This window comes from Uloborus diversus, chromosome 4 (assembly GCF_026930045.1).
Source record: "Uloborus diversus isolate 005 chromosome 4, Udiv.v.3.1, whole genome shotgun sequence".
In the NCBI taxonomy this organism is placed as follows: domain Eukaryota; kingdom Metazoa; phylum Arthropoda; class Arachnida; order Araneae; family Uloboridae; genus Uloborus; species Uloborus diversus.
The window spans coordinates 71917930-71931770 of NC_072734.1; the positions used below are offsets into that span (position 1 = coordinate 71917930).

The window sequence follows — 13841 nt, forward strand, 5'->3', positions numbered from 1 at the left end:
TATTGAAATGGATATAAAGAAATTAGGATTGTCAACTCATTTAAGGATGAGTTCCTGATTTTCAATTTATGCTTTGAAATGTTGAACTGTAAGGTGCTTCTTCAACAGTCCACAGACGAAAATCAACTCCTCTAGACGTGAGAGCAACTATCAGCTCAAATCAAACATATAGTGTCATTACAATGGACATGCTTGGTTGCTCTAAAATTCTGATCAGCTCAATTCCCACTGCTGTTCTACTTACGATAAATTCCTTGTACCAAAACCACACCTATTTCAATGACAAACACATTCCATGAACTTCAACTAGTCGACAATGAATTTCAACTAGAGAGGATTTCTTAACAGTTAAAACATTTTGTATTTTCAACTTAAATACCCGATTGCTGAATTGCCATACCTCCACCTCCTGAAATTTTGAAACACCATGGCATAACTAGCAACATCTACTGGATAGATTTGAATCAAGTGATCAATTTTTAGACTTTCTTATTTTGACAAGAAATTAGAACTGCACAGGGACTTGGTACACCCTTGAAGGTTTTAACTATGCCCCCCCCCCCCCTTCTTTTGAACTACGAATCACTCACCAAACAATTTTGTTTCTTCATAGGTGAGGTGGGGAGGAGATCAGACAAAATTTTAGCACATTTAAATAAGTGTGAGTGAATAAGCCTCAATGTAGCTCGAGCTTTCGTTGTGGAATAATAAGTGTAGTTCCAAATTTTTTGTGATAGGTCATGTTTGGATTTCGTAAGCTTGTAAAAGGTCTGCAAACAGGTCCGATTTCCTTCTGAACGAACAGAGCCAATTTCCTAAATGTACCCCTGATTAGTGTGCCTAAACATTTTGTTTCCAAACAATAAAAATTAAAACTTACAACTGTAGAAACACTTTTAAAATAATGATCTGTACTTCTGAGGTGGCATCAGTTTTAACAAATGTAGAGAAGAATTCTGCCTAAAACAAATATTATCAAAAGTCATTAAAATCATAATATATTATGATAAATTAGCTTAGAAAACAAAGCAATTACATACCAAGGAAGTAGCAGCTGCATTTAAAGCATGTTTAGGATTTATGTAGCCTCGAATAAAAGTTGAAGCAAACTTTTGAGAAAGTATACTTTTCACCTACAAATTGTAATACAAACTTTGTCAAAATTTATAGACACAACAACAAAATTATATTTTAGCTTGAATGGAGTTATATTCCTTCTAAGCAAATATTTATTTGATAAATACGATAGAAAAGTCACATGGTGTCAGAATTAGAAACATTAATGTTACATATTCAAAAAGAATGTAGTTATCACAGTCAAACTTAAATCACAGTGATCTAAGGCAGCAGTTCTCTACAGTCATGTGCACCATATCCTTTTTAATACTTTTTGAGCCCAGAATATTGCACCATTTGCAACAAAAGATGGGTCAAAACATAGACTATATTGTATTATTATTTATTTATTTATTTTATTTTTTTTGTTTATATTAGGTACCTAAACTGAATACCTTTTAAACAATACTAGTGCAGTTTACAGATCCATTTCAGCAAACAACTGAATGTATTGAAATGATAAATGTTTGCTTCCAGGGGTGGACTGGGAAGAAGGTGCCACCCTTGGCATTTAAGGGTGGAAAAAAAAAGTACACTACAAGTTTAAAGGAAAAAAAAAGCGAAGTGAAGTCGCACAGGTATGTGAGTGCAAAAAAAAAAAAAAATAATAATAATAAATAAGGCAGTTGCACCAAAAAATAAAAAATAAGATGCATTGAAAAAGTAAATTAATTAAAAAAAATAAGGAAATTTGCACCAAAAAATAAAATAAAATTTAAAAATTTTCAATCATTGGCCCCATCAGTGTAAATTCTTATTGATGCTAAAAAAAATTCTTTAAACAATTCAAGCAAAGCATGTAAATTAATCTTTCATCAAAAACATTATCTTCAGCATATATTATTCCACTTGAAACCAGAATAGATAGTTTTATGAAAGTTTTACCTTTTTAAATTTTAGCATAGCTCCTTTACATTAAATTTTTCAGACCCCATTCCAACAAAATAAAAGCAAGAAAGCTTTAACAATGAAAGTACTTTAGAATGCAATTACACTTGTAAACAAGGCAGGGGTCTGAAAAGGATTTTTCACAGGGTTCGTTTTTTGTGAAAAATCAAATAATTTTGTGAAAAATGAATCAATTTTGTGAAAAATCAAATAATTTTGCAAAAAAAAATTGTTAAAATGAAATTTTAGAATTTAGAGATGGCACAAACTGCATCAATTAAACTTAAATTTGAGTGTTTTCCTCTCCTATGTCGAGAATACCATTCTGGAGTGTTTTTCTAGTATTTGGCGGGGGGTGGGGTGGGGGGGGCTGCAACACTCTCTCAAGTATCAATATTTATCTACCATTCTACATTATGTTAAATTATACTAGAAATATTTCTGTACAGTATTTAAAATAATTGTAACAAAAAAAAACAGACAAAGGTTCAGCATTTAACTTTTTGACCCAAGACACTCCTAAAAAGCAGAATTTCGTTTAAAACTTATAAATTTCGTGATTTTAACAAAAATAAACAGATATTTTATTTCTTTACCTCTTAAGAAAGCGTAATAAACATCAAAAATTCGAATTTCTATAGCGGATGCAAAGAGATCGCAACTCTCAAAGTGAAGGCATCAAAAGTATAAAAACGACAAGTAAAAGAAATATTTTGGATAAAGAGTCCTATGATAAGCATTTCATTAATATCTGTGGACACAGTTGAAGCAAAAAAAAAAAAAAAAAAATAATAATAAATAAATAAATAAAATTAAACCATCGATTCAGCATTTTAATTTTTGACTCATAAAAGAAAATGGAATTTTGCTTTAAAAACTTGAAATGAGAATTCTAACAACAATAAAGAGACTTTTCATTTATTTGCATCCTAATGAAGCAAAGTTAGCTCAGAAAAAGAACAAAATATAACTCTCATATCGGATGTTAAAAGACTGCATTTTTCAAAATGTAGACCTCTAGAGAAAAAAAAGGTAATTAAAAGAGTTTATTTTAAGTTAATCATCCTTGTTAGCATTGAAAAATCAAACCCATATAATTTTCTCCCAAAATAACTGTTAAACATCGCACCTGCACCATAAAAACGCAAATATTGACAAGCTGGTAAAATGATGAGAATATTTTCTAATCAAGTCATTATAAAGGTTCAACGCCAGACGCTAAGTGGTGATAATTTTGAAGTTGGTAACCCTTTCTGAAGTGATCATATTTTTTCTCCGCCCTTAATATCCCTTTGCAGTTCTATGTCCATTTCGCAGATATATATTATTATTATTATTGTTTATTAAATCATGAGTAGGAGAAAAGTGCTTAACAACGCCTTTTCAGAAAAGTTTACAACAACACTGCTGCTAATTAGCTGTGATAAAAGAAACAAACTAAATTGTTTAAGACCAAACTTATTTTCAACTGTTAATTTCTTTCCAAGAAACTAAACAACAAGCATTATATTTATTTTGCAGTAGCAATTATTTATCGCTTGCAAAAGCATCGTAAGAGTGCCTATTTTTTTTTTTTTTTTTGCAAAATTAGCAGATTTTGTATAAGCTGATCCCTCTAATTTGACTTCAAAAAAGGTTCCAAAAATTATCGGTTTTATACACAGAAATATGCATTATTTTGTTTTCAGATTTGCTCTTTCAATAAACAATTTGTGAAAGATCCGATCTTGTTTATCAGAATTTTGTGAAGGGTCCGTTTTTGTTGATCGGGATTTTGTGAAAGGTCCGTTTTGGTTGATTGGGATTTTGTGAAAGGTCCGTTTTGGTTGATCGGATTTTTGTGAAGGGTCCGTTGACGAACCCAAATATCCTCTGGCAAGAACCCTGCAAGGTTTCTGTTCCTCAGTAAGTAAGTGGTGACTTTTATATTTTAGGGGGTGTTGAAAAAGAATATGACAATAAAAATATTCAATCACCCACAGATTTTTGAAAAATACAAAATCTGTAAAATTTCAATCTAATGACATTTATTCCACACATGTACAATATTTTTCATTTACCATTTTATAGAAAAAATTAAAGCTTAAATTTAATATAAAATATAAAAAATATCTATCGTTGAAAAAGTTGTAGAAGAAAAAAATAACGATACTTGTAAAACATTTCCAAAATTTCATTCTTTATGTAGCTGTAAATGCCTTAACTATGGATGCTCTTTTAAAGTCACTATCACAAATTTCTCTAATAAGATTCCACAGTAATACCAAGCATATTAGGAGTAAACTGTCCTCGATATTGCACTTCAATTGCAGAAATATCCTGGTGAAAGCACTTCCCATGTTCGTCACTCATAGCTCCCATACTTTCAGGGGGAAAATTTAAATGAGATGCCAAAAAAAACTTTTTAAAGGACATTGACCTTTTCTGTAACTTTTCAAACAAGTCTTTAATTACTTTTTCACATTTAGGATTTCTATTATTTACTAATAATTGTGTCACAACATTTTTAAAATCAAAATATGCTGATTTTCCTTAATCACTTAAGCTTCCTGCAAAATTTTGATCCTTCATAAGCTTTTCTATTTGTGGGCCAATGAAAATACCCTCCTTAATTTTTGCAGGTGAGTGATGGGAACTAGTCCTGCAAATATCGAAATCTACACCCTTTGTTATCCATTGCTTTAACGAAATTCTTCATTAATCCCAACTCTATGTAAGGTGGGAGAATATTTTTTAAAATCAATTAGAGGAACGTCTTGATTTTTTTTTTTCACCTGCAATTAACTGTTTACCATTTCTTTTTGATGTAATGTTCATGTTTTGCCCTGCTGTCCCACTTTCAGGGCAGTATTTTGTATAATCGAATTGCAGACCGATGAGAATGGTAATTATTAAAAACTGTACATATGCTCCAATTATGATGTGAGTATTCAATTTCATGAAGCCCCATCCCCTCTGAAATCTCCCTTAAAAACCCTGGTAAAAACCTTTACTACAATATATGCAAAATATTTTTAAGGTTAAGTTTACTCGGTGGTTTTTATAGTCACAATTAACAGTATGTTCAAAGTTTGCAAAATTTTCTTCGAAATTATGAAATTTGAACGATATGCCACTGTAGATTATTGTTTATTATACACCATACACCAGTTATGCAAACTAACTTGGTGCGAGTTTTTGAGCACTAAATTTAGAACTCAAACCAATAATTAATAAATTTTTGTTTAAAGTTTTGAGACAAGCCTAATTGATTTCTGTGGTACGTCATAATCAGATGATGCAATAGTATGTCATAATAATATTAAAAAAATTAGTTAAAAAGCATCACATTAATGTACTTCCTTTTCATGTCATATTAAAAATAATAGCTACAATAATAAAAGATTTTATGATTCAAATATTTTATATTTCAAGATAGTGCTAAGTTACAAAAAAAAAAAAAGGTTATAACTACTTATAGCAATTTATTTTAAAAGTTTTTTTCTTTTAAATTTCTCAAAGTTTAAACTAAGGAAATCTACCTTTTTCTTCTTTTTTATTTCTGGCACAACTTTTTTTATCATTTCAAATCCAATAACTGCTTTTTCATTCAGTTCATCAAAAAGATTTTCTATGGGAGAAAAAAAGAAGGTTGAACAGAAAGCTAACAAAAAGCTTCTATTAATTAAGGCGATCACAGGAGAAATAAATACCATCAATAACAGCATTCCAGATTTCTTTCATATCATTTCTTTCCTTCACGATTTCCAAAAATTCAAGACATAATGGATGCAAGACTGGTAAGGACACAGTTGTTTGCTAAAAATACAAGAAAATATATAAAGATTAGTTCAAAAGATGTTATTACTTTTAACTAATTGCATGCCTCAGTAATGAATTACTGAGAACTTACTTCAAATCAATTACAAAATTTCTGAAAACCATAAAGAAAACAGTATGAAATTATAACAACCATAAATTACACAGAACATTAATTTGTGCATGGAATGCAATACCTTGATTAATCTTTTATGATGTGGAAAATTGTCTGATGAAAATAAATCTTCACCTCCCCAATGCTTCTTCAAATATTTTGAATTGACAGTACCCTGAAAATTAAATTCAAAAAATACTTGTTAAATTGAACAGAGCAATATAAAATATGTAGTGGAGCTTTTAAATAAAATGGATCCTTTAAAAAATATTAAATATAATTTGCTTTTCTTCAATAAAAAGTTCTTTCAGATCAAAAATGTCCTTCAGTAGAAAGTCTCAAAACTTAGTACTGTAAAATATCTTGAACCCTCCAGCAGAAATTTTACAATTGTCTCAATTATTCAGTTGGTTCAAGATGGTCAACAAGATTGTGAGCATAACGTGAGTTGTCAATAATCCCAAATTAGAACTCAGAGTTATTTGATGAGATGTTTCTTTAAATCATAACAAAAATTACTCTGGTACACTGATGGTTCTGAAATGAATGACAGCTCAAGGGGCTGGAGCTTTTTTGTCTCAGAGATGATATTGGAATCCTTAACTATAAACAACTTCATCACCATTTGCATGGAAAATAATGACCAAATTAGGAAAAAAAAAGTAGTTATTGATTTAATATTGATCTTTGAATGCGAAGGACAAATATTTAATAATACAGGGTGTTTCAAAATGAATACCTGGGTTTTAACATGTTATAATATTTATTACACCTAACTTACAGCCACAAGTGATATATCAAATGAAAGAGAAACTCGAACAGTTTTGTTTGTTGGCATCAGTGCGCATGCACGTGGAATGTTTCTGCTGCAATCCGCCTTCTTATCTGGATACTTTACAGCTATGGCTCTTCCCTCAACAGACAGAAGATGAACCAGAAAACTTCATCTTTCAGCAAGATGGTGCGCCGCCTCATTGGCATAATGAGGTACACGATTGGCTTAACCTAACTGCACCCGACCGCTGGATTGGCCGTAAGGGGCCTAATGACAGGGCTTGTTTCTCATGGCCTCCATAATCACCCGACCTAACACCGTGTGATTTCTATCTTTGGGGGTTTATTAAGGACCGTGTGTATGTGCCTCCACTGCCAGCCGACCTTCCCGAATTAAAGAACAGGATTGGAACAACTGTTGCAGCAATTACTAATGAGACACTCAGGGTTGGCAAGTTTTTGCCGGGGGCGGAAAAAACCATGGAAAAAATAACGGTTTTTAATGCCCGGCAAAAATAGGTTTTTGCCAAAGTGGCAAAAATAGATTGTGTTAACAACTTATGGACAGTTTTTTTTCCTTTTATATAAAAGTAAAAGCATGAAAAGATTTTGATAAAATTTTAATTATTTTTATAGTTAAAAAAAATTTAAGGTTTAACTTACTTTTAAAGTTATGGTGCATTTTTATTTCTAAATTTTTAACCATTAACACAAAATTTCACTTTGTAACATCTAAGACAAATAATTAACTTACATTGAAAATGTAATTAGCTTGTTTATTATAGCATTTTTTGCAGAATACTAAATATCTATATAAAGTATACTTAATCTAGATACAACTATAAAATAAAAGAAATAAAAGTAATCAAAAAGCAAAATACACATTTCTTTAGATTGAAATATCACTTAAATCACCATAGTCTATACCATCTTCATCAAAACCTATTTGTTGTTTAAGCATGGCATAGCAATAAACTAGTTTCATGAGAGAAGCAACTAACAAACGGTTTCGTATTTTTGATTGTACAAAAGAAAAATTTGAGAAATATCTCTCTATTGCAGCAGAACTTGCAGGACACATTTGAAGAGTTGCGACTAGTGTGCAGAAATCTTTAGGTACTGTACTGCATGTAAATGCAGTATTTCTTTAGTGAGGAAAAGGTAATATTTTTCTATATTCAAGTAAATATTCTGTTATTAATTAAATAGCTTAAAAATCTTAGTGGGGTGAAAAAAGTGATTAATATATGTATATATATATACAGTAAAACCCCTCCTAACGGACACCCCTCAAATGCGGACACCTTTCTTATGCGGACAATTTTTAATTCCCCGATTTCAAGGCAAATAACATTATCAAACCCCTGTCCTGCGGACACCTCTGTATAGCGGACAAAAAATATTGTCCCTTTAGTGTCCGCTTTAGAGGGGTTTTACTGTATATATATATATATACATATAATTAGAATTCAATCTTTTTATTAATTTACTAAGCTTAAGTAAACATTCCTTGTTTTAGCATTGAAGGAATTGGCTCATTCTGAAAAAATTGTTTTAGCAAACATTTAAAATCTTAATTTTTGCAATCCCAACATTTCTTTTTTATTTATTTTTCACCTCATAAATTAGAAGTAACATGGATAGACATAACTAAAATATTAAAGTGCATTATTTATATTATATTGTCACTATTTCTTGATTAACAATATAATGCTACTTTATTTGCAATTAGGTTTTTGCCATTTTTTCCATTTTTGCCGTTTTTTTTTTCCGTTTTTGCCATGGTTTTTTCCACTGTCCCGGCAAAAATACCTTTTTGCCGGCAAAAAATCCAACCCTGGCAGACACTCATCAAAGTTTGGGAAGAACTCACATATTGTCTTCACGTGTGCCGAGTGACGAATGGTGCTCACATTGAACACTTGTAGGCTATTATGTAAAACTGTTTGAGTTTCTCTTTCATTTGATATATCACTTGTAGCTGTAAGTTTGGTGTAATAAATATTATGACATGTAAAAATCCCGCTATTCATTTTGAAACACCCTCTATAATTATTTTTAAATATTATTTCTAACTTTATTGATATTATTCAGAGCATAAAAAAACCATCTTTAAGCTTTTGAATATCAAATGTGTACATTACTTTAAGAAATTACTAAAACATTTTAGCTAAATATTAGCGGCTTCATTCTTTAAAATTATTTGAATGATCAATTTTACTCCATTCCACCTGAGAAAAAATGGGAAATAATATCATCATATACAGGATGTTTCTCATAACTGAAGATTATTTCATTTCTGCTCAATGGTTTTAAACACAACTTTTAGAATCAAACTCAATTTCAATTAACATACTAAATAAAACTTAGCACTTCTTTAAATTTGCATGTATTTGTATAGTACACTTTGTACAAGAGTTTAAAGTGAAAACTATTTAAAAGTTAATCTGAATATTTACCGTAAAAAATCGGTGGGACAGTAATAAAAGCCATAAGACATCCATTGAGCATTGTTCCCAACCACAGGATAATTTCTGCTTAAGATGTGGCCACAGGGCTTCTTTAAACTTCTCTGGTGAAAGCTTATTGTTACAGGGGAAAAATTAATTAATAAACTATATATAACACTATAAATACAGTAGAGTCATACCTATACTTGAAGAAAAGGGTTTTATTTAAATTAGTTCCAAATAAATTAATAAACGATTTTTCATACACAAAGGAAATACATTTAAAGAAAAATTAAACGCTTTTTGAAAATATACAATTTAGTATAGTTAACAAAAATTTGACAAATCAGATTTATAGCCTAAGAGGATGCTTTGCAATATATTTCTTGAACGTTATTAAATCTTTAAGGCAGTGGTTGCTGCACTGACCACCGGAGCGGGATTCGGCATCCGACCTAGAAACTTGCGCATGCGCAAATCTGACACTTTCAACGGATTGACACACCTCCTTCGCTTCGTGCGGCGGTTCCAACCACTTTTGACCATCGTGCGTGCGTGCTTGGTTCGTGTAAAAATGGCTACCGTCATGGAACGCGGTGCGAGTTTCAAATCGTACATTGAATTCGAAAACTGTTTAATAGAGTCCAAAATGAAAAGTTATTCGGATTTTTTCATCGCTGATTGCAGAACTTTGGAAGCAGCTAGAAAGCGCTATCCAAATCGTGTTGCTAATGCTTGTCCCGACCTAGAATACTACTTTGTCAACCTCACGTGTGTCCACGGATGAACAACGACCTCCATAGAATTTCATAAGGTCTATTTAAATCATGTCCGACCCAAAGCAGCGGCACCCGAGGGAATGGGTCGGAGATGGTCGATGTATCGCAGCGAATAATTGAATTATGATTAAAGTATAATTACAGATCGTGTATGCCGTTTTAATATCTATATTATTTCCAGAACTATCATTTCGCTCGGCATATATATCTTAATTTACGTAGTCGGCCATATATTACTCGTCCGACCGCTTAGAATGTCATTGGGAAAGTCTTAATTTGTGTGGTCGGCCATACATAATTCGTCCGGCCGCTTAGCATGGTCATTGGGAAAGAATCTTAATTTGTATGGTCGGCCATACATATTTCGTCCGACCGCTTAGCATGGTCATTGGGAAAGTATCTTAATTTGTGTGGTCGGCCATACATAATTCGTCCGACCGCTTAGCATGGTCATTGGGAAAGTATCTTAATTTGTGTGGTCGGCCATACATACTTTGTCCGACCGCATAGAATATCATTGGTCGGCTGTTGAAATTAGATCCCACCCATTGTAACGCCCCTTTGGTCGGGTTCATAAAACAGTCCCGACCCCAAGGCAGTAATTTCTACTCTGTGCATGCGCAGAAGGTGGTCGGTGCTTCATTACATTTCCGGCGGTCAGTGCAGCAACCACTGCCAATCTTTAAATCAGTTCTTTTAACAAAAAACCATCTTCATGCACCAAAGGTTTAGTTTCCAAAATTTTATTTAACTTTGAAATAGTAGTTCTTGATATTTAAAAGAGACATTTTTTTTCCATCTAGACAAAATTGTTATTTTTGAAATAAATACTTTTGTTTTGAGAAGTAAGAGGAATATAACCAACCTTTTGTAGCACAAATTTAGATTACTGCGGACACTTATTTCAAGTAACTCCCTTTTCAATGCAAAATAGAGAGTGTAAGGGATGATGTAAATGTATATATGATGATTTAAAGGATATAAGCTTTTACTAAATGTTTTTACAAATAGAAGCTCACTTATTTTACATTGAAAAAGAGTTTCCTTGAAACCATGAAACAAAACGGATCTGCAGTAATATGTATTTTAAGCCACAAAACTTATTTTCTTTTACTTGTAATCATTTAAAGTATTCAACTTTAAAACAAAAGTTACTCAATCTATGTAGATAAAAGTCTGACCAGTTACAAAGCCAGAGAAGTGACAAACTTTGAATATGCAAATTCTCTGCATGTTTTAATGATATTTGGCAAGATTGGAAGCAAGTAAGAAAAATCATGACAAACTTTTTGATCTGAATTTCAAAAATAATACTTTACTAAACCTGACTGCTGAAACACATCATTCTCACACTTCAGTATGAAAATAATTCTTTGCTTCATTGTAGTTTATTTTCATTATTTTCAAAATGTCTATTTTTAATCTTACAAACAGGTTTTAATATAGCAGTATTCAAAACTCATCACATCATGCTGAACATTCTTCAATTTTCCAAATTCAAATGACAACAGTGAAATGTTAGAAGATAGAACTTTTTACTTTGTTAAATTTAAATAATTCATATACATAGTAAGATAAAAATATAAAGTATTTGCACATGCAACTCAAAACTAAATGAAAGTATTAAAAAAAATATACAGTGGGTAGATAAATTTTTGGGTAAGATAATGCTTTTTGCTTTTAATCATGTCGTATTCATGAAAGCAAGATATGAACTTTTATTATTAATTCCAAATTTTGAAGGTAACCAATAAACCAGTGTTGAATTTTAATATTAATTAATGATTATCAGACATCACAATACCTGCAGCAAATGTATCTGCAGAGCTATGAATGTATCTGCACACAGGGTGCTTCTGCATTATTCAGCAATTTGATTAAAGATACTCAACATCAATCATTCCAACAGACCCAGATAATATAAAACGAATATGGGAATACCATTTACATACAGCAAATCTTCTAAATTTGCAGACAGTTTTGATATTTTATAAACAAATTTCCTGATTGAGTAACATCTGTTATTCACCAATTTTGTTGTTCCTTCAGTTAATACTCAAAATGAAGCAAGTACCTATGATTTAAAAAAACTTCGCTGGGGTTGCAGAGTAGTACTACAGTGAAATCTTGTTACAATGAACTTCAAGAGACCGCAAATGTTGTTCGTTGTAACGGGAATTTTGTTGTAATGGAATTCAAATAATGTAATGGCAATCATATAGCGACTGAAAATGTAGTTCCTTGAAACGGAAATTTCGTTGTTTTGGTGTTCGTTGTAACGGAATTTCACTGTATACTCATATATATTACTCTGTTTTTGCTCTTGGCAGCAATCGGGCATAGAAGTAACATTTGACAAAAAAATATAGGAAATTATAGGAATTTTTCGAAAAAATATAGAAATATCTCCAAGAAAATACATTTTTACAAACAGATAGAAATTTTCCAAACAAAATAGCACAGGTACAAAGTTTGAACTTTAGAGTCCTCGGGGGGACTTGGGTTTGTTCAAATCATGGATTTTTTATTTTTTTTTGGAACTTAACATTTTTATATTACATTCCCTTTTCAATTTCTACAATGTAAAAGGAAACTGCTGAGACATACAAGTGTTAGCCGCATACCAAGAACTTCTAATATCACTCAAAAAAAAAAAAAAAATCAAACAAAATTGAAGAAAAAATTCAAGTTACATCCTACTAAATCATTAAAAGAAACGGAAACATGCGCACCCAAGCTTTTTCTAAACTGATGTTTTTAATTTTTTCAAGCCTAATAAATTATCCCCCCTTCCCCTACATGTGTCAGAAGCATCAGTGAAAGATAAGTGCAAATGCGTGAAGCTGCTTGCAATGAATAAAGTTTCAGTAGTGAAACAGAATTAATATTATTTATGTATTAGTAAACTAGGAAAAGAAAATCAATTAAAATGCCACTCTAAGCTACAATACAATAAAATTATGTCCATAATTCAAAAGAATTGAAAAATTTACAGATCAAAATAATAATTTACTCATTAAATAAATCTAGAAAAAAATATTGCCTTTATTTTTTAATGCTTTACTTAAAATACTTTTCCAGTATTTGTAAAAATTTAAAAATAAATCAATACATACCTAAACAATTCTTTTACAGGGTTTCTAGTCTGCCAGCAGATTAAAAAATTATTTAAAAAACCCTAAGTCCATGGGCTTAAAAAAAAACTGGGGTTTTTGCCAACCCAGTTTACATTCCAAAAATATTCATTTTTTTTTTTTTTTTTTTTTTTTTTTTTGCATTAAATTTTAGATACATAATATCATATAGTCTCTCATACATTTTAAATCGCAAACTGTGATGTGATACTGCTTATTCCCTGTGCTGTCTAGATCATTTGTTTCACTTTATCAAACAGAAGAGGGAGTAGAAAACTAGAGATGTATATTTAGAGAAGGTTAAAAATTAAAAAAAAAAAACAGCCTACTTTTGCTATATTGAAGAAGAAAATAAATTGGAATCGGACAAAAATCCTGTCACTTGGGCATTCCTGTAACTTGGAAGCACAATAGACGAGTTTTTTTCACACAATTAAATTACCATAGAAGGAGACATACCTGGGAATACAATGTTTTGGAAACTTCATAGCAAACATTTGAAATGTAGTGTTTTCCAACACTTAAATCAAACAGAGATAGAAAAACAAATGACAGGTGACTATGGTTGATAATTCTTTCGGACCTTATAATAGCTGTAAACGCAAATAGCTGCCCAAAAGTTGCATCTTTTTTTTCCTAAAAAGAGCAATGTGGTTTTAAGTTGTAGAAGAAAAATTAAAAACAAATAAATATAAACTGATCTTAAAAAAAAAAAAAAAAAAAAAAAACCTTACCAATTTTCCAGACAAAGGAAGATACTGTTTAATGAAATCTAAAATTTGCTCCC

The 13841-nt window shown here is 31.1% G+C and overlaps 1 protein-coding gene across 1 annotated transcript in view; it reads right to left on the bottom strand.

The window, feature by feature from the left end:
- LOC129219690 (myb-binding protein 1A-like protein) overlaps nucleotides 1-13841 on the bottom strand; it is a 94718-nt gene that overhangs the window by 61171 nt on the left and 19706 nt on the right. Inside the window, exons 9-10 of the mRNA XM_054853970.1 lie at nucleotides 1041-1133; nucleotides 881-960 (exon numbers count right to left, since the gene is read on the bottom strand). Of these exons, the coding sequence (XP_054709945.1) occupies nucleotides 881-960; nucleotides 1041-1133 (173 nt within the window). The remainder of the gene's footprint in view (nucleotides 1-880; nucleotides 961-1040; nucleotides 1134-13841) is intronic.